The sequence below is a fragment of the Bombina bombina genome, chromosome 3, assembly GCF_027579735.1.
Source record: "Bombina bombina isolate aBomBom1 chromosome 3, aBomBom1.pri, whole genome shotgun sequence".
Taxonomy (NCBI): Eukaryota; Metazoa; Chordata; class Amphibia; order Anura; family Bombinatoridae; genus Bombina; species Bombina bombina.
In genome coordinates this window covers 1,027,039,322-1,027,063,586 of record NC_069501.1, presented here as the reverse complement: position 1 = coordinate 1,027,063,586, position 24,265 = coordinate 1,027,039,322, and the positions used below count along the sequence as shown (strand labels likewise).

Genomic DNA, 24,265 nt, shown 5'->3' with positions numbered 1-24,265 from the left:
AGGGATGATAAAGAACATAATCAAGATAGCCCTGTAGCTAGACATTTTCAGAAAAAACATAGATCAGACTTCTCTCTTTTAAAAGTTCTAGGTATTGAACATATCAAACCCAAAAGAAGAGGGGGTAATATTGATAAAATATTGCTGCAACATGAATCCAGGTGGATGCATAGGTTAAACACTTAAGCACCAAACGGACTAAATGAAAAAATTAGACACTCTTGTTTCTTGTAATATCTTGTCTATGTTATAAGAATGGCCTTAACAATATAAGAGTTTAAACAATGAGAGATATTAATATGCCTACAATTTCATAGAAAACCAATTGCCTGTAAAGATGTAAAAAGGAATGGATTTATGTATTCACTTTCTTTCAGTCAAAATGTAACAATTCTGTTGTAGTATCTATTTTTATTTTAAATAATTTTATTGAGGAAATGGGATACATACACTTTATATAGTAAATGCAATAGAACAGTTAAACATATCATATCTGATTATAGTTATGCATCAATATTGAAAATCCTCCTTTTTTAGTCCCCAAAAACAGTGATGCAGATCACTCTTGGATCTGTTCTGGAGCTTAAGAAAAACCAAAGGGGTTAATGTGCAGCATAAAACAAAAATAAAAGTTTACATAGGAATAAACTGCATCACATGAAAATATAAACAAAATATGAAGAAACTACTCATTTTTAATAGATACAAAATGGATGCAGGAGTCAGGACTGGTTACTATATTTGTACAACTCTCACAAAGGCAAGCAACTATCTTTTATAAACTTGTACAACTTGGCAAAGCGGATAAACATGTTTTGGTTTTTTTTTATGTCTTAGGCGGCTGTAAACATATACTCTTAATATGTTGTTATACATCCCTCTCTTGGTCGTAAAAATATGGTACAAACCCTGATACGTAAAGCACACAACACACAATTAAAAACCTTCTGTTAGAGTTAAGTTCTTGGTATTGCCTTTTTATGGAATATACTGGGCTCCCCATCTCCGGTCCCGGCCGCAGACCACGCATGGGTGACCCACTTTGCTATCTTTTTTCTTTCAAGAACTGAGGCTAGGTGCATAATAAATTTTCCTTTTTCAGATGTAAGGTTATGTCCCCCTAGGAGCCACCCCCTAAACCCCGCAGGAAACATATAAAATTATAAAAGGGTATTGATGCTATTACTGTGCCTCTTTTAAGATATCCGTGTGCGTGTACTTCTAAAGCTTATCTACACCCTATTAATGCAACAACAGGAGGGCTTGAAACCAGGTGATTCAGGACATTATACAAGTAGAGGAATACTAACTCCTAAGCATACTCCAAAATCTTTTAAACGTACAGGCTCTTTATAAGAAGAACACCTATTAAAACAAAAAACAATTACCATACTTAAGTTAACAGTGATGAAATATATATATAACAGTATCAAGCATTACTCAGGCTGGTTTTAGGAAGTCCCAGCAAGGATCCGTGTTAGAGTGTTTATTGGAGTTCCCTTCCTCTGGGCAGATAAGCCCGTCTGTCTGAAGTTGCAAACTCTTTAGTGTTTTATAGCGAGTGTTATCTGCAGGCAAAGCGTACCATGAGTTTCTTTTGTTCTTTTGGGTAGATCTTTCCTCCATATAGAGCGTGCCAGGCATCAGCATTGCACGAGTTGAGATATTGAGCTTCCTAGGATATGCTGGAGCCGCTGTGTGACACGCACCATCAGCCTGCTTTCGCTTAGACAACGGAACAGCCTGCAGTGTCGGATTGGTAATTTGTTGTATTTCGATCGGTTGTGGTCTAGACTTCATTCGAGACGACTTCACTCGTGGCATGACTAGTGAAGGTGTTGCTTTATCAGGGTTAATCTCTTTGCTGCTTATGTGAGGGGAGACGACGGGGGCGCCCTTTGCCATGGCCCCATCCACCACACATATTACCTTTGTCTCTTCTGGCTTGGTCCCTGTATTGGGCTTGAACTGTTGTAAATTTATGAGATAGTCCCATGGAGCCCTTTGCATTAGGTCTCGAAAGCGAAGTTCTATCGTTTCCAGGATGCCGTCTATACGAGATGCGTAGCTAGATTACTTCTCGGCGGCCATGTTTGTTGCGTAGTGGCAATTGTCCTGGTAAGCTTGAGCTCTCTATGTCAGGAAGAGTCTGCTTGCTTTGTAGATCCGTGAGAGTGTGGGTTAATTTTCTATGTCCAGTCCTGACAGGTAACCGAGTGGGTAGCGATGTCTGTCGTGAGCCGCTGCTCCAGACCTTTACTGCCCGTTCCTGTGCTCCGGCTTAAAAAATACAGCTACTGGCTGAAATTGTTATATTCCAATCTCTGATCCAGCAGTACTGGTCATTTTATGCATTAAGTCACTGTGTTAGTTATCCTACACCGGCGGTTTGCTGGATATTCAGCTGGAGCACCAAGAAGATGCGACCGTCCACAGTCGCTGTTCGTCAATCAATATATGCCAATATGTAAATAGAAAATGTATTAATATGTTATCAACAGACCAAAAGCTGCAGTATAGCCCTTTAAGAAATAAGGGGCGTATAATGAAACGTCACCACAACAGGTATTTAAGGTGCATTACCAACAGTAATTACACACATCTGATAAAGCCTCTATTCCAGCCCTTGAGGAGGGGCGAAACGCGTAATGGTGGAAGTTTACTTTCAGTAACAAGTTACTATTGCTGCCCAGCAGTTCCTCACACGGATTTCATGGGCTCCCTACCCACAAACGAGGCAAGTGAAGTCCCGCACCAGCTACCACGTGAGTGAAAGGAGGCCCTATCGGGCACCGGAACCTGTAATCACAACGAGTGAGTTAGTTGTGCGGCTTGGAGTCTTGCATTGTGGATTCGCAAGTGAAGCACCGTAGGAACCATCATACATGAGCCGTGAGTAAAGCAGAGGCCCATCGGGCACTGGATCAGAAAGGTCACGGTGAAAGGCTAACAGGGAATATGGACATTTGTTCTAGTATCTGTCATACAGCTGCCCCATTAGACACACAAGCTGCTTGCTGATAGTCACCAGAGCGTATTTTACACTTGAGTGCCCGGACTGTGCACTCACTGACTGTTGCTATATCAGGCTTTGGGACATGCTAGCATGTGGGGATAATTGAATATGCATTTCTGTGTGTTTGATCTGTCTGGGAAGGTACTTCGGTACCGTGGTCTTTATGTAAAGGGATAGGTGGATTTTAGGTTGGTTGTTCTCATTAAAGCAATATTTTTATATTCAGTGCTGCCGTGTCCTACTTTAGTATGTGTTTATATTTGTACAACACTTATTCTTCGTGCTTCACATGTATATATTTAACTATTTATAACTGTCCCACAGCAAAGGTTTTTTTTTTTGTTTTTTTTTACAAGTTTTAAATACATTTATTTTGCAGAAAGAACTTTTTGCAATGCAAAGAATAATTTCTGACATGTAAATAAATTGAGTTTAATTAATGTCCCTTAAACATAAGGGGACACATCAAATTTATTTACTACTCTGAGGGACAAACATATCATCATAGTTAAAACTGAACATGGTTTTATTAAAAAAAAAAAAAAATACATTGCCAATGTTCCTAAAAAAGAATATACTATATTACATTATTAAATTATATGAGGTATGGGAGTTTATAATTTGAAGTGGCAAATAACTTTTTTCTTATCAAACATTAAAAAGAATGAAAATACCAGAGTTTTTTTTACATGTGTCTATGTACTTTGTGGGCTATGCACTTCTGTTAAATAAATGTCCTTTAGTGATTGCAATGTTTCCCTCTTTATATACATGAAATGACAAAGTGCTTTGTTCAACCAAATACTTTTGAGAAGATAGTTTATTTCTAGAACATTCCTTATTCTGACAGGAAAAAGTTACATACAAAATGCATAAATGTATTATCTTCAGAACTTGTTATCAAGGCACAGGAACTGGCTGGCAAATATTTTAATTTTCTTGGCAGGGAACAATTTAGTAGATTGCAGGTAATCACTGTTACAGAACAGATTCATTGATACACAATTTCCCTATGCAGACAAGGGTAGGGGCTCCTACACATACATCATCATGTGATCACCGATCCAACACTTTTGCTCTCTAAAATGGGGGTTAAACACTGATTTCTAAAAATGACCACTGTCACCCATGAACAGCAGCAGCCCCATTGTAAAGTTTGTATAATGTGACTTCCACCAATATTAGGGCTTAAAGTTTCCACTTGCCCTGGGCAAGTAGAAATTATGCTGGGGTAAGGAGTGAGGGAGATAAATGCTGTCTATACACTGCAAAATGACCAGCAAATGTATATATTTGTAAAAATTGTATTAAAATGACTTCATTTGTTATGGTTTAAAATAAAAAATAAATAAAATGACTGCACAAAAAGGTGTTTTACAATGGCTTAACATATGCAAAGAGGGGGTGGGGCAGTGGGTGTGAGCAGGTGATGGGTGGGATCAGAAGTGACATTCTGGCGTTGCTTTGATTTTTCAGCCCTGACAATATTATATATGTTTTGCTTTATTACATACATGCTTAAGCAAAGTGCTGCATATGTTCACTAGCCTTTACAGATTACAGCACCACAAAGACTTGGACTAACAGTCCCACAAACATAAAATGCTGTTATAGATCACATCTTCATGAGTTATTTCAGCTTTTTGCTTAACGTGTTGCAATGTATCAAAACAGGTGACTTTTTAACCACTATATCTTAGCAAAAAAATCCAATTATACAAAATCTATCAACAAGCCACATTTCATAAAGCTTTGTACTGTAGCTTTGGCAAACCATTTTTATTAAGAGATGGGAAAAACAGAATTTATGTTTACCTGATAAATTACTTTCTCCAACGGTGTGTCCGGTCCACGGCGTCATCCTTACTTGTGGGATATTCTCTTCCCCAACAGGAAATGGCAAAGAGCCCAGCAAAGCTGGTCACATGATCCCTCCTAGGCTCCGCCTACCCCAGTCATTCGACCGACGTTAAGGAGGAATATTTGCATAGGAGAAACCATATGGTACCGTGGTGACTGTAGTTAAAGAAAATAAATTATCAGACCTGATTAAAAAACCAGGGCGGGCCGTGGACCGGACACACCGTTGGAGAAAGTAATTTATCAGGTAAACATAAATTCTGTTTTCTCCAACATAGGTGTGTCCGGTCCACGGCGTCATCCTTACTTGTGGGAACCAATACCAAAGCTTTAGGACACGGATGAAGGGAGGGAGCAAATCAGGTCACCTAAATGGAAGGCACCACGGCTTGCAAAACCTTTCTCCCAAAAATAGCCTCAGAAGAAGCAAAAGTATCAAACTTGTAAAATTTGGTAAAAGTGTGCAGTGAAGACCAAGTCGCTGCCCTACATATCTGATCAACAGAAGCCTCGTTCTTGAAGGCCCATGTGGAAGCCACAGCCCTAGTGGAATGAGCTGTGATTCTTTCGGGAGGCTGCCGTCCGGCAGTCTCGTAAGCCAATCTGATGATGCTTTTAATCCAAAAAGAGAGAGAGAGGTAGAAGTTGCTTTTTGACCTCTCCTTTTACCGGAATAAACAACAAACAAGGAAGATGTTTGTCTAAAATCCTTTGTAGCATCTAAATAGAATTTTAGAGCGCGAACAACATCCAAATTGTGCAACAAACGTTCCTTCTTCGAAACTGGTTTCGGACACAGAGAAGGTACGATAATCTCCTGGTTAATGTTTTTGTTAGAAACAACTTTTGGAAGAAAACCAGGTTTAGTACGTAAAACCACCTTATCTGCATGGAACACCAGATAAGGAGGAGAACACTGCAGAGCAGATAATTCTGAAACTCTTCTAGCAGAAGAAATTGCAACTAAAAACAAAACTTTCCAAGATAATAACTTAATATCAACGGAATGCAAGGGTTCAAACGGAACCCCCTGAAGAACTGAAAGAACTAAATTGAGACTCCAAGGAGGAGTCAAAGGTTTGTAAACAGGCTTAATTCTAACCAGAGCCTGAACAAAGGCTTGAACATCTGGCACAGCGGCCAGCTTTTTGTGAAGTAACACAGACAAGGCAGAAATCTGTCCCTTCAGGGAACTTGCAGATAATCCTTTTTCCAATCCTTCTTGAAGGAAGGATAGAATCCTAGGAATCTTAACCTTGTCCCAAGGGAATCCTTTAGATTCACACCAACAGAAATATTTTTTCCAAATTTTGTGGTAAATCTTTCTAGTTACAGGCTTTCTGGCCTGAACAAGAGTATCGATAACAGAATCTGAGAATCCTCGCTTCGATAAGATCAAGCGTTCAATCTCCAAGCAGTCAGCTGGAGTGAAACCAGATTCGGATGTTCGAACGGACCCTGAACAAGAAGGTCTCGTCTCAAAGGTAGCTTCCAAGGAGGCGCCGATGACATATTCACCAGATCTGCGTACCAAGTCCTGCGTGGCCACGCAGGAGCTATCAAGATCACCGACGCCCTCTCCTGATTGATCCTGGCTACCAGCCTGGGGAACACATAAGCTAGTTTGAAGGTCCAAGGTGCTACTAGTGCATCCACTAGAGCCGCCTTGGGATCCCTGGATCTGGACCCGTAGCAAGGAACTTTGAAGTTCTGACGAGAGGCCATCAGATCCATGTCTGGAATGCCCCACAGCTGAGTGACTTGGGCAAAGATTTCCGGATGGAGTTCCCACTCCCCCGGATGCAATGTCTGACGACTCAGAAAATCCGCTTCCCAATTTTCCACTCCTGGGATGTGGATAGCAGACAGGTGGCAGGAGTGAGACTCCGCCCATAGAATGATTTTGGTCACTTCTTCCATCGCCAGGGAACTCCTTGTTCCCCCCTGATGGTTGATGTACGCAACAGTTGTCATGTTGTCTGATTGAAACCGTATGAACTTGGCCCTCGCTAGCTGAGGTCAAGCCTTGAGAGCATTGAATATCGCTCTCAGTTCCAGAATATTTATCGGTAGAAGAGATTCTTCCCGAGACCAAAGACCCTGAGCTTTCAGGGATCCCCAGACCGCGCCCCAGCCCATCAGACTGGCGTCGGTCGTGACAATGACCCACTCTGGTCTGCGGAATGTCATCCCTCGTGACAGGTTGTCCAGGGACAGCCACCAACGGAGTGAGTCTCTGGTCCTCTGATTTACTTGTATCTTCGGAGACAAGTCTGTATAGTCCCCATTCCACTGACTGAGCATGCACAGTTGTAATGGTCTTAGATGAATGCGTGCAAAAGGAACTATGTCCATTGCCGCTACCATCAACCCGATCACTTCCATGCACTGAGCTATGGAAGGAAGAGGAACGGAATGAAGTATCCGACAAGAGTCTAGAAGTTTTGTTTTTCTGGCCTCTGTCAGAAAAATCCTCATTTCTAAGGAGTCTATTATTGTTCCCAAGAAGGGAACCCTTGTTGACGGAGATAGAGAACTCTTTTCCACGTTCACTTTCCATCCGTGAGATCTGAGAAAGGCCAGGACAATGTCCGTGTGAGCCTTTGCTTGAGGAAGGGACGACGCTTGAATCAGAATGTCGTCCAAGTAAGGTACTACAGCAATGCCCCTTGGTCTTAGCACAGCTAGAAGGGACCCTAGTACCTTTGTGAAAATCCTTGGAGCAGTGGCTAATCCGAAAGGAAGCGCCACGAACTGGTAATGTTTGTCCAGGAATGCGAACCTCAGGAACCGATGATGTTCCTTGTGGATAGGAATATGTAGATACGCATCCTTTAAATCCACCGTGGTCATGAATTGACCTTCCTGTTAAACACTAAAAAACTCTAAGCCATCTCCGTGGAGATGTTGCCTGTACAACGGCAAAGAGAATGACTGGGGTAGGCGGAGCCTAGGAGGGATCATGTGACCAGCTTTGCTGGGCTCTTTGCCATTTCCTGTTGGGGAAGAGAATATCCCACAAGTAAGGATGACGCCGTGGACCGGACACACCTATGTTGGAGAAATAGACCCTTTTCCCCAACAATTAACTAAAATATTCAGTAAAGTTACTTAAAATTTCCAACACTTACAGTCACTGATTGTACCTGTAAAACTGCCAAATTATAAAGAAATGTGTTTGCATAATCATACATTAGACAGGCAAATTTAAAGTGATTGTAAACTTTAATGAGTTAAAGACCAGTATCAAATAATAATAATCTGAAAGGCACACTAAACCCAAATTTTTTCTTTAATGATTCAGATAGAGCATGCAATTTTAAGCAACTTTCTAATTTACTCCTATTATTTTTTCTTCGTTCTCTTGCTATCTTTATTTAAAAAAGCAGGAATGTAAAGCTGAAGAGTCAGCCCATTTATTTCATATAGGTGGCGAGAGTCCACAAGCTATTTACTGATGAGATATAAATTCCTACCAGGAGGGGGCAAAGTTTCCCAAACCTCAATTGCATATAAATACACCTCACTCATACCTCACTTTAACAAACTTTGCCTCCTTAGGAGGTGGTGAAGCATGATGTGCTTGATTTCTTCAGTGAAAGGTGCTTCTAAGCATATTGAAGCCCAGTTCCTCTCTAAGTGCAGTATTTGTCTTGAGGGATGTGAAGGAAGTATTGCTTGATGATAACATGTTTTTGCCTATGGGAAAACTTTTCATAAGGCTCTCTGTAAATCGGTTGCAGGGATTCATCTGCTGCCTCCCTTTATAGATTGAAAATATAGTCTTGTACCATTACCTCTGCTGATATGTTTCAGTACTGGTTTAGCTGTCTGCTATATGTTGATGGGCGTCTTAAAGGTAAGTATGAAAATGTATCTATTTTAACAAAGACACTCTCAGCTATGGATTAGGCACTTTTTAAGTAAAGCTTATATATATATATAGGACTTCTAGGACTTTTATGTACTATGTTATTGATGCCATTTTCTGGCTTATGATCTGTATCGCATTTGTATGTATGTTAAAACCGTCCTCAAAAAGCGGATACTGCAATTGCTTACTACTATGGTCTTGCCATTACCTGGTTTTATCGTATTATGCCAATAAAATACCTCATATAGATTTGAGGTTGCCTAGTGTGAGTGTTATTCTATATAATATTGTGCATTTAGACCATAAAAACGGGGTTGCACTATTATTGTCTTTCTGCTCTTCTCATTCCATCCATGTGAGTGAAAGTTCTGGGAGACAGCAACAAGCCTAAGGATACTCGCCACTACAAAGAAGGACACTCTACTTACCCTACGCGACACTTACCTCATACAGATTGAGGTTAAGGAGAGTAAGTAGAACCCCCTGAGGGGACAGTGTGATCCGCCACTTTGGGATTTCCACCCTTTTTGCACATAGTATCATTTATGGACTCTATTTGCATGTATCTTTTGTGGATTTTCTTTTGTATTTGCATGTATTGATTGTATGCATTGTGAACTATTACTGTCACCGGTGGTGTTTTAGCACAATATAACTATCTGCTAGATTAGTGCATCTATGCTATAGATAGCTTTTGATATTTGATATATTTTTCTGTATACAGTGAGAGCTCTATATATGCATTTGTTTTTTAAATATTTTTCCTTCCCTAATACATTGTCTAGCGGTCCTATATTGTGACCTTTTTAATCACTATAGCTTCTCTCCATATGCACGTATAATTAGCTCTTCTCACTAAGCGCCCCTATATTTTACTCTCTCTTGGCTCTATATATATATATATTCACCTTTAATCGGTTGTTTAGTGCTCCTTATATATTATAGCTGCAAAACAGGTTTGTTTGAGTTTTAAATATATCTTTCTATGTCTTAGCATGTCTGAAAAAGAAAAAGAAAAAAAAAAAAGGCATGTCTTTACATGTTTGGGGATAAAACTCCACCCCAAAATCGCCCTGTGTTTTTCATTTTTTGTTAGAAAGCTATATGCAGCATTCGTTATATCTCTGCTTATTTCAATGCTTACTTTTTTACTTTATCCCTCCCCCTATAGTTACTCGTGGACTTCCACATCTTGGCTATTACATCCCATCAGTAACTAGCTTGTGGACTCTCGCCACCTATATAAAAGACGACATCATTTATGTAAGAACGAATCCTGCATCCTCTAATCGTTGCGTTGCCCCATGAGCTGGACGCCAAAGGGGGTACACGATTGGAGGAAGCCGGATTCGTAATCGATTTGCTATAGAAAGCAGGAGCTGTGGGGGAGGATCGGTGCATTCAAGTTTACATTTACTTTAAACGATTCAGTTATAATAAGTTAAATGAGGGTTAAAAGAGCCCACCTGTTTTTATTATAGCATTAAAGGGACATGAACCCCAACATTTTTCTTTCATGGTTTAGGTAGAAAATACAATTTTAAACAACGTGTTTCCCACTCTACACATGGACTGCTTCCTCAGGTGAGACTGGGAAACGCATTGTGAACTGATCAATTGCTTGAAACTTTTAAGAAAGTTTATTGTATTTTGACACATAAGTGACACGCTTATTTCTTTATCTGCTACAATCTCATTTGGCATCGGACGATTTGGGGATCCTTAGCTGTGTTAGCAGCGTTATTTGTTACCCATTTGCTGAGATTTTGCCTGAGACGTGGGAGCAGCATACACGCCTGTGAGAGCTTTCTGAACAGCTTGTGATAGTTCAGCGCGCCTATCTGGCACCTTTTAAGTGAGTATAATGTGATTAATCTTGCATATACCTTTCACACAGCCGTATGATATTGCACCATTGTGGCGCCTTCTCTTGTTCTTCTTTTTTTGCTATTACAGTGCTTTTGGCTCCTATCCTGTTGTGGTCTGGGGAAGACACCGCACATCTATCTGATTTTTTGGGGATTCTATTTGGATTGTAATTAATTTGGATTGTCATCTACTACATCCCTGGCTCCTGCCATTGGATACCTGTGACTGACACTAATCCATTCTTGTTGATATTGCTGTTTATATTCTGTATGTAATTTTGATTATAGAATATCACGTTTACATGCTATTTCACTTCAGTATTCCCACTGTTTAGTGATATTAGGGAGGCGCATTCATTTTTTTGAAAAATGTTCCTTATATTATCAAAATGTTCTTAGTTTTCTTGTTATCCTTTGTTGAAAAGCAAGAAGGTAAGTTCAGGAGTGTACACGTGTCTGCAGTACTATATGGCAGCACTATTTCCTGTCATGTAGTGCAGTGTTTGTTAACCGCAGTCCTCAAGTACCCCCAAACAGGCCAGGTTTTTATTATAGCTGAACTAGAGCACAGGTGAAATAATCAGCTGATTGTTGAAAGCAGGTTAGTTACCATGGTTACTGATCAGCTGATGATTTCACCTGTGCTCTAGTTTAGCTATAATCAAAACCTGACCTGTTGGGGGTACTTGAGGACCGCAGGTTGATAAACATTGTAGTGCTCCAAGCATGTGCACGCTACCTGTCTAGATATCTCTTCAACAAAGAACAAGAGAACAAAGCAAATCTGATAATAAAAGTAAATTGGAAACTTTTTTTAAATTCTTCATCTGAATCATTAAAGAAAATGTTTGGGTTTCAAGTCCCTTTAATATACTTTTTACCTCTGCAGACTGCCCCCTTATCTTATTGCTATTTACAAACTTGCATTTTAGCTCAATTAGTGCTGGTTCATGCATAAATCCATGGGAGTGAGCACAATGTTATCTATATGACATACATGAACTAGCACTGTTTGGTTGTAAAAAGCTTATAAAATGCACAGAGATAAGAGGTTGCCTGCAAAGGTTTAGAAACAGTCAGACATTTAGAGGTTTAGACGTTATAAAGTATATTAATTTAACAATGTTGGTTGTGAAAAGCTGAGGAATGGGTAGCAAAGACATTATCTATCTTTTTAAACAATAAAAAAAATCAAGAAGACAGCCCCTTTAATTGAGCACTTTCAGAATCAGCTCTGCGCATATACTTACATCAGGAGGAACACAAGGTAGTTAGCAAAAGGAGGAATGGAAATGATAACCACAGGTGCAGCTTTTATAATATCTCTTCGAAACTAAATGTGAAAAAGGAGACAAACAAAATAGAAACAAATTAATGAACGCAATGGGTGACGTAAAAGAAAATAAGAGAATGTTCTAGAGACATACAGACAACAACCAGTAAGAGAAAGTATAAGATGTACAAATGTCTCTATAATTGATCTTTTATTAAAGAAACGTAATAGTCAAAATTGAAATGTTCTTCTTCAAAGCATTTTTCAATATACTTGCATTACCAAGCATGCCTCCTGTAAAGGCTACCTGTTCCAGTGCCATATGCACACATGCTGTGCAAAGCCCAGGCGCCTGCACAGAGAGCTAGCTGTGGCATGTGTTGTGTTATTGAGGACTTAAAGGGATATTAAACTGTTGGGTACAATTACAGTAATATGGTTACTACTCGCCATGCTATTGTTTTTCCTCCTGTGCCTGCAGCTCTTTTCAAAGTAAATCTCTTATCTTAGTCAGTGAAGATCTTCACACTGGGAGCCGCCATCTTGGAGCTTATATTCGTTACGCAACTTTTAAACTGAGCAAAAATACTTCTGCTCTCTATTGTGAGGGAAGCTGTGAAAAACCCAGCGACATCACAGATGTGTAAAAGCGCACTGCTTCTGTGACATGATACAAGATGGCGGCATCCAGTATAAAATACTAAAGTTTACCAGCTGGATTCTGTAATAAGTTAAAATAGGAGAACAACTTTAAATAGAGCTGCAGGTGCAGGAGGGAAAACAGTAGCATGGTGAGTAGTAACCATACTACTGTAGTTGTACACAGCAGTGTAATGTCCCTTTAATATGTTATACAAGCTTCAACCTACTCAATAAGCAGACATGGCGTTTGAATGCTGGTGTACAGGTCGTATACCACTGAAACAGTGAAAGTTTAACTAGAAGAATTGCAGAAATGTCTCCATTCAAAACTGAAACGCACGCATGCACTCTTCAGTTTTGACTAATATGTCCCTTTACAGTTAATGTTTTTTCTTAGAGCCTAAAGATCTCAGGTGAGATCTAAATGATCCTCCAGCACTGCAAGATCCCTAGTGAAATGCTTAAAATGCAGATTTTGCTATACTTTTCCAAGGGGCATTCCCTGTGCAATATAGCATTGCTTGACATGACAGTTCTGCTGCATTTACTTCGTGTTTTGTATTTTATATTACTTTACATTTCAGATTTTGTATTTTATTTAGTATACAGCAGTGTATTTTGAATTGTAATTTTACAAAATCAGATTATGCTTTCACAGTTTCTGTGTAACTAATTAGGATCATACTTTGTATATTTATGTGTATATTTTACAAATTACTTTGTATTTCTTCTTTTTAAAATAAAACTGAAAGTAATGAAGAGAGCTTCATTACTTTCTACAGGCCCGATAAGCAGATTCTATAGTTTGGGGGAAAAAATTATATAGTGCAGACTCCACAGGGGCTGAACTCGATGAATTCTAGAAGAAAAATGGCAGGAAACTGGTCCCAGAGAGTCCCAGAAAGATGAGAGATGCCTTCCATAGAAAGTAATAAAGCTCTCTGCAATACAAAATTTTACAGGGGAGAGAGACAGTAACTGAAGAACACCTGGAGTTGATATAAAGGCTCAGTTTGCCCCAGTTACATATTAAACTGAAGTGCTTTCACTATAATTTAACTTAGTTTAGTATATATTACCTTTTCATCAGTTAAATAAGTGTATAGTAAATTTTTGACAAACTTCACCTGCATACAGCTGGCGAGAAAAATCAGTAAGACCAGCTTGTTTAAAATGCTTACAACATTTCAGAAGAAGTTTCAGACATACCCTGTTTACTCCCCTGCTCAGCCCAGGGAACACACCCTGCCCTGTCCCTCCAACTTTCTGAAGCTGCATTTTATTTTACAAAAGAGAAAATAAAATGTGCAATTTAAGATGTAAAAGATACACAGAAATATACAAAGTATGATCTTTAATATTGCACAAGAACTCTTTTGTGCAATCCCGCCCGCATCCCCAAAGCAACCAATTAAGTGAAAGCAGGGGTTATTAATTACCCCAATCTGATCAGTCTCGGGTGATTATAATCCGCCGCCTCCGTGGCACCAGAAGAGCTCGTAATGCAGCTTCACAATTAAGCCCCTTATTGTAAGAATAAACTACTCCACCTTACTCAATTGTTCTACATTAGGGTTAAAAACAAAATGTCTAAAAAAACTGTCTTAAAATGCATTCACTTATATCTGCATACCAAGCTAAATAAAAATCACCCACCCACATTACATACAACACATACCTGTCTTAGTTTCTCCATTTCCCTGTAAGGCAGCTGGTGAAATTGTAGTCCTTGGTACTTCATTTTTCTCTTGATAAGTCCTACCTCCTTTGCCTCGGACAACAACATTCGAAATCCTGGTAAGTAGTTTTAATGAAGATATCGGACTTTTTTTATTTTGGTAACATGAAACCTCTTCTTATAATATATTTTAAATAAAACTTTTTTTTTTTTTTATAAAAAAAGGGCCATAATGAATGTTCAGCGTTTAGTACTATTACAGTCTTTGTATATTGGATCTACAGTCTCCTATATTCTGATTTTTGACTAATGCTGTATTCTAAATACTTTATTTTGCAGGTTCCATTTATATGTTAATTTACATTGGCCGTTAGCTTAGCAACTAAATAGTAATTTTTCTGTATTCTGGGAGTAGTGTGTTTATTATCTTTATATTCCACGTCTTTCTTATTCAATAATGTCTGAGGAAGGGGTGAATGGCCCAGAAATGTTACCTTATCAATAAATGTATTTTGTTTATATTGTTTGATGAGCGTACATTACTTGGAATGATAAAGCAAAGCAAGATATATAGATTTATATACATATGGATTTTTGGTCCCATAAAGGGACAGTTTACCCCAGGAGTATATTCAATTATGTACAAATAGATCATTTATGTTTATATCAGCATTTGATGTAGATGATTTTGCCTGTTGTATCCCTACCCATACTGAAAGTTTCTATACTTAAGTATTGGCTATAGAAAAGCTTTTTGATTATAGATAGTAGAAGAAATTACACTCCCGGTAGAAGAGATAAGTAATAAAATGTAAATTTCCAATTGTTCTCTCCAAGGCCCTGATAAACTAAAGATCTCCACTAAGGTGAGATCATCTAAAATGATCTTCAAGCGCTGCAAAATATCTAGTCAATTTTATAAAATGGGAGATTTTTTTGCTATTCTTCTAAAAAGTGCGTTCTCTGCATTTCTGTATGTGGGGAGACAAGCCTAGCACAATATAGCACTGCATGACATGACAGTCATATACAAAAATATACCTAAAGAAACCATTCCCCATAAATTTTATACTCTGCAGCTGGTTTAACAAGTCATTGGACATTTTACAGTACACTGTCCCTTTAATAAAAAAGTATATTTAAATAGCTCTGTAAGTGGCAAAACACTAATAGCATGCAAAACTCCTGGTCTACAAAATTAGCATATTGTCTTAAGTAACACATTCAATAACACTTACCTTTCATAAAGGTTGAATACAATAAAAAAAAGTTTGGAAACTTTCTTTCCAAAAACTGCTCGTATTTTTCATTGGCATACTTGGCTTTTGAAGCAATCAAGGAGAACATGTTTTTTGGTTTCGTACTTGTAGATAAATGGCAAGGTTGATACCTGTGAACATAAAATGTATGGAGTATACTGAGAACGTTTAAAATTTCCTTTTTTTGTATTATAATAGATGCATGTGCAATTAGAATGTGTAATCAAGAATATACATTGCACAGTACCACTACAAACTGACTATTTACAAACTCAGTCACCTACCATAAACAAATGACAGTCACGCCTTTCTTACCGCAGATGATCCTATAATACAGGGAACATATATATATAAAAATTTCAACTCTTTACTAGCTATTGGCGAGTGGAAATTTAATGGTGGCGAGTGAAAGTTAGTGAGTGAATGTTGAATCAACATTCACTCACGATCCAAAGTCTGGTGGCGTGTTGTAAGTAGCAAAGTTAGCACATATGCAAAATGTACACTCCTATTGCAGTATTGACAAACACACATTTTGGGATACAGGTATACCTCACTTCTCAGCCCTTCACTTTACAGCGCTCCGCTAATACAGCGCTTTGTGGAGCAGAAGTTCATCTCCAAGGATTTTGAAACAGTGCTGTAATCTTTGTGAGACTGTGAGAAAAGTGACTGGTACCATTTTGTTATGCTTAGTTCACTCTGTTTACAGCATTACAGTGCAATCTGTGTCTCTGTGTTATAGTCTGGCAAATTGTACTACAGTAAGTGTCATTATTTTACAGGTACAGTATTTATTGAATACTATGCTAGTGTTAAACTAAACGTAGCACTATTGCACCCCTAATATGAGAGAGAGAGAGAGAGAGAGAGAGAGAGAGAGAGAGAGAGAGAGAGAGAGAGAGAGAGAGAGAGAGAGAGAGAGAGAGAGAGAGAGAGAGAGAGAGAGAGAGAGAGAGAGAGAGAGAGAGAGAGAGAGAGAGAGAGAGAGAGAGAGAGAGAGAGAGAGAGAGAGAGAAAGAGAAAGAGAGAAAGAAAAAGAGAGAGAAAGAAAAAGAGAGAGAAAGAGAAAGAAAGAGAGAAAGAAAGAGAGAAAGAGAAAGAGGGAGAAAGAGAAAGAGAAAGAGGGAGAAAGAGAGAGAGAGAAAGAGAGAGAGAAAAAGTGGAGAAGATAGCTTTACTAGAGAGTGGAGAGAATAAAAAGAAAGTAAAAAGATATAAGAAAGAGTGTAACAAGAAGATATGGTCTGAGAGATAAGGTAGAGGGTAAAAAGAGATTGAAGAGAGAAGTGAGGGGAGAAAGAAAGAGAGAGAAGGGAGAGATTGTAATTATTAAAAGAAAATCTCCAGGTCTGCTATGACCTTCCATGAATGTCAGCACTCTCTTTTTCCACTCCCTCTCACTTCAACAACTTCCTATTTCTATCCAGCTGTTGTCTTAAAGGGAAACTGTACCCACATTTTTTCTATCGTGATTCAGATTGAGCATGAAATTTTAAGCAACTTTCTAATTTACTCCTATTATCAAATTGTCTTCATTTTCTTGGTATCTTTATTTGAAATGCAAGAATGTAAGTTTCAATGCCGGCCCATTTTTGGTGAACAACCTGGGTTGTCCTTGTCCTAAAAAAGTGCTGTCCAGAGTACTGAAACCAAAAAAAAGCTTAGATGCCTTCTTTTTCAAATAATGATAGCAAGAGAACGAAGAAAAATTGATAATAGGAGTAAAATTAGAAAAGTTGCTTAAAATTTCATGCTCAATCTGAATCACAAAAGAAATATTTTGGGTACAGTGTCCCTTTAACCAGAACCACCAAGTTGATGTTGCTATCTGCTATGAACTTATTTTTGTTAATCTATTACTGTATGTAGCATTATTTAATTTAAGTTATAAAAAAAAAAAAAATTAAATGCACAATAATGTGTTTCACAATAGCTAAAAATATGCAAAGAGTGGGTGGAGTAGTGGGTGTGGTGTGGGCAGGATCAGAAGTGGCGAGTAACATTATGGAGCTTATGAACTGAAATTTCGAGATTATATACTGTATATATATATATATATATATATATATATATATATATATATATATATATATAGTTGTATGCAAAAGTTTAGGTACCCCTGACAATTTCCATGATTTTCATTTATAAATAATTGGGTGTTTGGATCAGCAATTTCATTTTGATCTATCAAATAACTGAAGGACACAATAATATCTCAGTAGTAAAATGAGGTTTATTGGATTAACAGAAAGTGTGCAATGTGCAATATGCATCCAAACGAAATTAGACAGATGCATAAATTTGGGCACCCCAACAAAAATGTTGCATCAATATTTAGTAGAGCCTCCTTTAGCAGAAATAACAGCCTCTAGGCGCTTTCTATAGCCTGTAATGAGTGTCTGGATTCTGGATGAAGGTATTTTGGACCATTCATCCTTGCAAAACATCTCCAGTTCAGTTAGGGTTGATAGTTGCCGGGCATGGGCAGCCTGCTTCAAATCACCCCCCAGATTTTCAATGATATTCAGGTCTGGGATGGAACATTGTACTTGTTCCTCTGCATAAATGCCAGAGTAGATTTTGAGCAGTGTTTTGGGTCGTTGTCTTGTTGAAATATCCAGCCCCGGCATAACTTTAACTTTGTGACTGATTCCTCAACATTTTTCTCAAGTATCTGCTGCTATTAAGTGGAATCCATGCGACCCTTAACTTTAACAAGATTCCCAGTACCGGCACTGCCCACACAGCCCCACAGCATGATTGAACATCCACCAAATTTTACTGTGGGTAATAAGTGTTTGTCTTGGAACGCTGTGTTCTTTTGCCGCCATGTATAACGCCCCATGTTATGATCAAATAACTCAATCTTTGTTTTATCAGTCCACAGCACCTTCTTCCAAAATGAAGCTCGCTTGTCCAAATGTGCGTTTGCATACCTCAAGCGACTGTTTGTGGCATGTGTGCAGAAAATGCGTCTTCCGCATCACTCTCTCATACAGCTTCAACTTGTGCAAAGTGCGCTGAATTGTTGAACGATGCACAGTGACACCATCTGCAGCAAGATGACGATGTAGGTCTTTGGAGCTGGTCTGTGGGCTGTTTTTGACCGTTCTCACCATCTTTTGCCTTTGCCTCTCCGATATTTTACTTGGCCTGCCACTTCTGGCCTTAACAAGAACTGTGCCTGTGGTTCCTCACAAAGGACATTGACAGCTTAAATCTCTGCAATAGCTTTTTGTAGCCTTCCCCTAAACCATAATGTTGAACAATCTTTGTTTTCAGGTCATTTGAGAGTTGTTTTGAGGCCCCCATGTTGCCACTCTTCAGAGGAGAGTCAAAGATAACAACAACTTGCAATTGGCCACCTTAAATGCCTTTTCTCATGATTGGATGCACCTGTCTATGAAGTTCAAGGCTTAATGGGCTCACCAAACCAATTGCATGTTCCAATTAATCAGTGCTAGGTAGTTACAGGTATTCAAATCAACAAAATGACAAGGGTGCCCAAATTTATGCACCTGTCTAATTTCGTTTGGATGCATATTGCACATTTTCTGTTAATCCAATAAACCTAATTTCACTACTGAAATATTACTGTGTCCTTCAGTTAATTGATAGATCAAAATGAAATTGCTGATCCAAATACCCAATTATTTATAAATTAAAAAATCATGGAAATTGTCAGGGGTGCCTAAACATTTGCAAACAAGTGTGTGTGTGTGTGTGTGTGTGTGTGTGTGTGTGTGTGTGTATGTATGTATGTATGTGTGTGTATATATATATATATATATATATACACATACACACACATATATATATATATATATATATATATATATATATATGTGTGTGTGTGTGTGTGTGTGTGTATATATATATATATACACACACAAACATACGCATACATACACACACACACACACATACTATGCCTCTGCCACTAACAGCATAGTATAGTTTCTTATCTATATAGATATTTCTGTAAAATTGTTCTAAACCAAAAAAAAAAAAAAATAGTCTGTATTTTTTTCCCGTCTTATAAAGAAAGCATTATGTACCTGTGGCTTCAATAATAATGCTGGAAAAGGCTAGCAAATAAAACGTCTAAAAGTTTAATGAATAAGTGCCCTGTATCTAAAACTAATGTTAAAAAAGGGCACTTTCATTCATTAAACTTTACAATGAAGCCTCATTTTTAAAATACTTACCTTTCTTTATGGTAAACAGACCGGCTATCCTCCGTCTACATCTCCTGTTGTAATTAGCACAGCGATGAGGAATCTGGCTTCCTCCATTCGTTGCCTGGCCCCGCAAGCTGGACGCCAAAGGAGGCAAGCAACGATTGGAGGAGGCCGGATTCGTCATCGCTGTGCTAACTACAGCAGGAGATGCGGGCAGCGGATAGCCGGTCTGTTTACCATAAAGAAAAGTAAGTATTTTAAAAAAGAAGCTTTATTGATTTATTCTAAAGTTTAATGAATGAAAGTGTCCCTGTTTTTAAGATTAGTTTTAGATACCGGCACTTATTCATTAAACTTTACAATCACTTTAAAGGCAGTTGTACTGCACACTATGTTATATTAAATTATTAGGTATATAAAAAAAAAAAAATCCGTCAGCAGGTGCAGCAGAGATATTTTTTTATATACATTTTGAGTGTAATGTTCTATATTTTATCAGTGAGTGCTAAAAAAAATAAGCCAGTTTCTAGCTGTTGACTGAGAATGAGGAAGGGGCGGGAGCTCCAAAACTTTGCTATTATGGTACTACTGCCATGTATTAATTAAATTGAAGATACAGCATTGAATTTGTAGTTCCTGCATCTGTTTTTGCTATCTAGCTGTTGTAATTGTCAGATATATTTACTTGAGTTTCCTGCCCCAGGGGGTTTAGAAGCAAGCAATACTAGGCATGCCAAAATAAACAGCGTGGCAAGCAAGTGATGACTATATGTTGTATGCTTCATATTATAATCATCTCCGGTATGTTTAATAATTCAAATAATATTAGAAGTCATAGAATAAACCTACAGTTAAAGGGACAGTCAACACCCAGGAAAACTTTATCCCATACCTTAGATCCACAAAAAAAAAAAAAAAAAAAAAATGCGCCTGCGTCGCATCCCATCTTCAATACCACTAACGTTATGTGTCTAATCTTCGAAAGAACATACAGTTTTCAGCGGTAGATATGGCCGCCAAACTCCCCCCACCGTTACGTAGGAGGCTTCTTCTTAAAGTCATCCGCCAATCAGAATCAAATCCTTGGCTAGATTCTTTACACGCGTTCACAGCGACACTTTCTATTTCTAATAACGAGCGGACTAAAATTATATTGCGCATGCGTCCCTGTGAACGAGGATTGAATTTAAAAAAAAGGGGACTGAGGAGGGGGAGGAGTTTGGTGGCCATATCTACCTCTGAAAACTGTATGGGCTTTCGATGATTAGACATATAAAGTTGTAAGATCATCTGTTCACATCTCTTAAGTGAACATTTATAAGTGAGGCACAATGAATTATACAAGAATTACACAATACTCACCACACTGCTGTTTACTAACTAACAAACTGCCTATTGACATCTACTAAGGAATGCGGAGTTAACTGACTCTCTCTTCTGCTTTCAGGTATGTGAATTGGTCCCTGCATTCAAATCCTGCCAATTTCCCTGTCTTTTGTGTCATTTGTACTACAAGTCTCTCTTTGGTATGTGAATTGGTCCCTGCATTCAAATCCTGCCAAACTCCCTGTTTTTCTGCATTCAAATCCTGCCAATTTCCCTGTTTTTTGTGTCATTTATACTACAAGTCTCTCTTTGGTATGTGAATTGGTCCCTGTATTCAAATCCTGCTAATTTTCCTGTTTTTTGTGTCATTTGTACTACAAGTCTCTCTTTGGTATGTGAATTGGTCCGTGCATTCAAATCCTGCCAATTTCCCTGTTTTTTTGTGTCATCTGTAATGCAAGCCTCTCTTTTTGCATTTGTCTGTAAAATTCATTATGTATTTACCCTGCTGATATCTTGTCTTTATCTATGTGATGTTCAAACCTTGCAAATACTTGTTTTAATTCCTAAATTTATAAATTTTACGAATGGTTTAACCACAGCCTCCCCCAAATTCTATTGTCTGTTATTTTTAACTTATCTCACCCTGAATCAAATTTTCCCAATTGGCCTTTGACTGTCTTCGATCAGGTCATTACTTAATTTATTGCATTCTGCTGAATGCTCTGGCCTATAAATTTAACACTGCTATGAGGAAAGCAATGCAGGGGTTAGCAATGCAGGTTCGATAGCAATAGTGTAAGATCATCTGTTCACATCTCTTAAGTGAACATTTATAAGTGAGGCACAACGAATTATACAAGAATTCAAGAAAGATTGGACAAGGGGTAAGGCAAGTTCTGTTTTAATAGTATATATAACAAAGGAAAGGAAAGAGGCGCTGTATGTGTGAATCAGTATAACAAACGGGATGAAAGCACACAGAAGACACAGGGTACTCACATGGTATGAAGGCACCCTCTTGTGCCAATAGAAGCAGGCTGGTTTTCAACAGCAGACCAGCTAGCTGAACCAGGGCAATGTACTGGATACGATGGTGCAGTCACCCCCAGCCTGCTCCTATTGGCACAAGAGGGTGCCTTCATACCATGTGAGTACCCTGTGTCTTCTGTGTGCTTTCATCCAGTTTGTTATACTGATTCACACATACGGCGCCTCTTTCCTTTACTACATATTAGTATTGCCTCATCACTTACGGTGACGTTAGAGTGCTGCCTGTTCTGAAACGGACATCATACAAGTTTTCATCATCACCCAGGATCCATACCACACCAAAAAGACTTTCTTTGGGATTGACTGTTTACATTGTCCCTTCAAGGGACTGGTTCTGTATGAGTAATTTACTTTCATTTTTAAGAGATTTACAGCCATTTTGACCCCACTATAACATTTATTAACCTTTTTTTTCCTAGTATCACTTGTGCATGTATACACGGTATATACCATTTATAGCATTTTGCTGCGTTTAGCTTACTAGGTGGTCCTAGGTTTTGTGGTGTTAATATCAACAAGAGCTTGTCTATTGTTTACTAGGATTATCTTATCTGTTTTGTGATATTAGAGTTATTGTATTTCTTAGGAAACTATCACTGCTTTTAGCGCCTCCTATAGGGACTTTAGATCCCTTTTGCTCTGTTTTAATACTATATTTTACCCACTGTTTGACTATTTTGTAAAAAATGCACAATATCTTAATATCCCTTTTTGCCACCTTTTGTCTGTTTAACAAACTACTTTACTCAATTACTCCTTACCCCTCACGACCTGCACTGCTCATTAGCCCATCTCTCTTAACCTCACCTTACTTTTGTACTCATGAACACACATTCCTAAAGACTCTCTCTCCCCCTTGCAACTCATCACAAAAAGTCTCACTACTGCAAATCCGCATCTCCTGTCACACTCCCTCTTGCTCATACTAGCTGCTGGCGACATCTCCCCTAATCCTGGTCCCCCACAACTTCCTAGCCTTGCACATACATGTGTGCCCTTCAATAGACTTCAAAAACAAAACTCTGGTAACCTTAATCTTATTCTTCTTGCATCTAAAGCCACCACCCCGTTCACTTGTGCACTATGGAACTCTCGCTCTGATTGCAACAAACTCACTTCTATCCATGACCTCTTTATCTCCCACTCTCTGTCTTCTGGCTCTCACAGAAACCTGGCTCTCTCCTTCAGACACTGCTTCCTCTGCTGCACTGTCACATGGGGGTCTCCACTTCAGCCACACTCCTAGGTCTGACAATAGACAAGGAGGTGGTGTTGGTATTTTACTTTCCTCTTGTTGCACCTTTCAACAATTACATCCCTTCTCTTCCCTCACATTTTTCTTGATTTGAAACACACGATTAACTTATTCTCTCCCCTCTCTATAAGCGTTGCAGTCATATACTGCCCCCCTGACTCCAAAACTCTATTTTTAGATCACTTTGCTGCCGGGCTACCTTACTTCCTTTCCTCAGATACCCCTGCCCTCATCCTCAGTGACTTCAACCTCCCTGTTGATAATCCCACTGCCTCCTCTGCAAAACAACTTCTGCAACTCACATCCTCTTTCGGCCTGTCACAATGGACTGACTCTCCCACTCACAAAAATGGTCACTCCCTTGATCTGATTTTCAGTTATTGATGCACTCTCTCAAACTTCACAAACTCACCTTTTCCTCTTTCTGACCACCACCTCCCTCCCTACAACTCTTACGCCTTCTACCCCTCACACTAAACTTCACAGAAGAATCAAGTAATTAGATCAGCAACAGCTCGCTAGCTCTCTCGAACCTATTCTCTCTTCCATCCCCTCCTTTTCCTGTCCTGATGAATCCATCTGCCACTATAACTCCACCCTTACATCAGTCCTTGATAACCTGGCCCCACCTACCATAGCTCGGAAAACATACACTCAGCCCTGGCATACTCCTCTGACACGGTACCTACGTAGATGTTCCCGTACTGCTGAGCGACACTGGAGGAAATCTCGGAGTTCTGCTGACTTTATTCACTATAAGTTCATCATGAACTCTTACTATTCTGCCCTTAAGCTATATAAGCAACATTACTTCTCTACTCTTATCTCTACTCTTTCTTCAAACCCAAAACGTCTGTTCTCCACATTCAATACTCTTCTCCGCCCACCCCCACCTCAACTTTTCTCTCAGCCCAAGATTTTGCCAGCTACTTCAACAACAAAATCGACTCCATCAGAAATTAAGTCAGCTCTCAAAA

At 38.8% G+C, this 24,265-nt stretch overlaps 1 protein-coding gene across 1 annotated transcript in view; it reads right to left on the bottom strand.

The window, feature by feature from the left end:
- The window catches only part of LETMD1 (LETM1 domain containing 1), an 83,621-nt gene that overhangs the window by 55,118 nt on the left and 4,238 nt on the right, over positions 1–24,265 (bottom strand). Inside the window, exons 2-4 of the mRNA XM_053708219.1 lie at positions 15,450–15,601; positions 14,212–14,327; positions 11,869–11,951 (exon numbers count right to left, since the gene is read on the bottom strand). Of these exons, the coding sequence (XP_053564194.1) occupies positions 11,869–11,951; positions 14,212–14,327; positions 15,450–15,601 (351 nt within the window). The remainder of the gene's footprint in view (positions 1–11,868; positions 11,952–14,211; positions 14,328–15,449; positions 15,602–24,265) is intronic.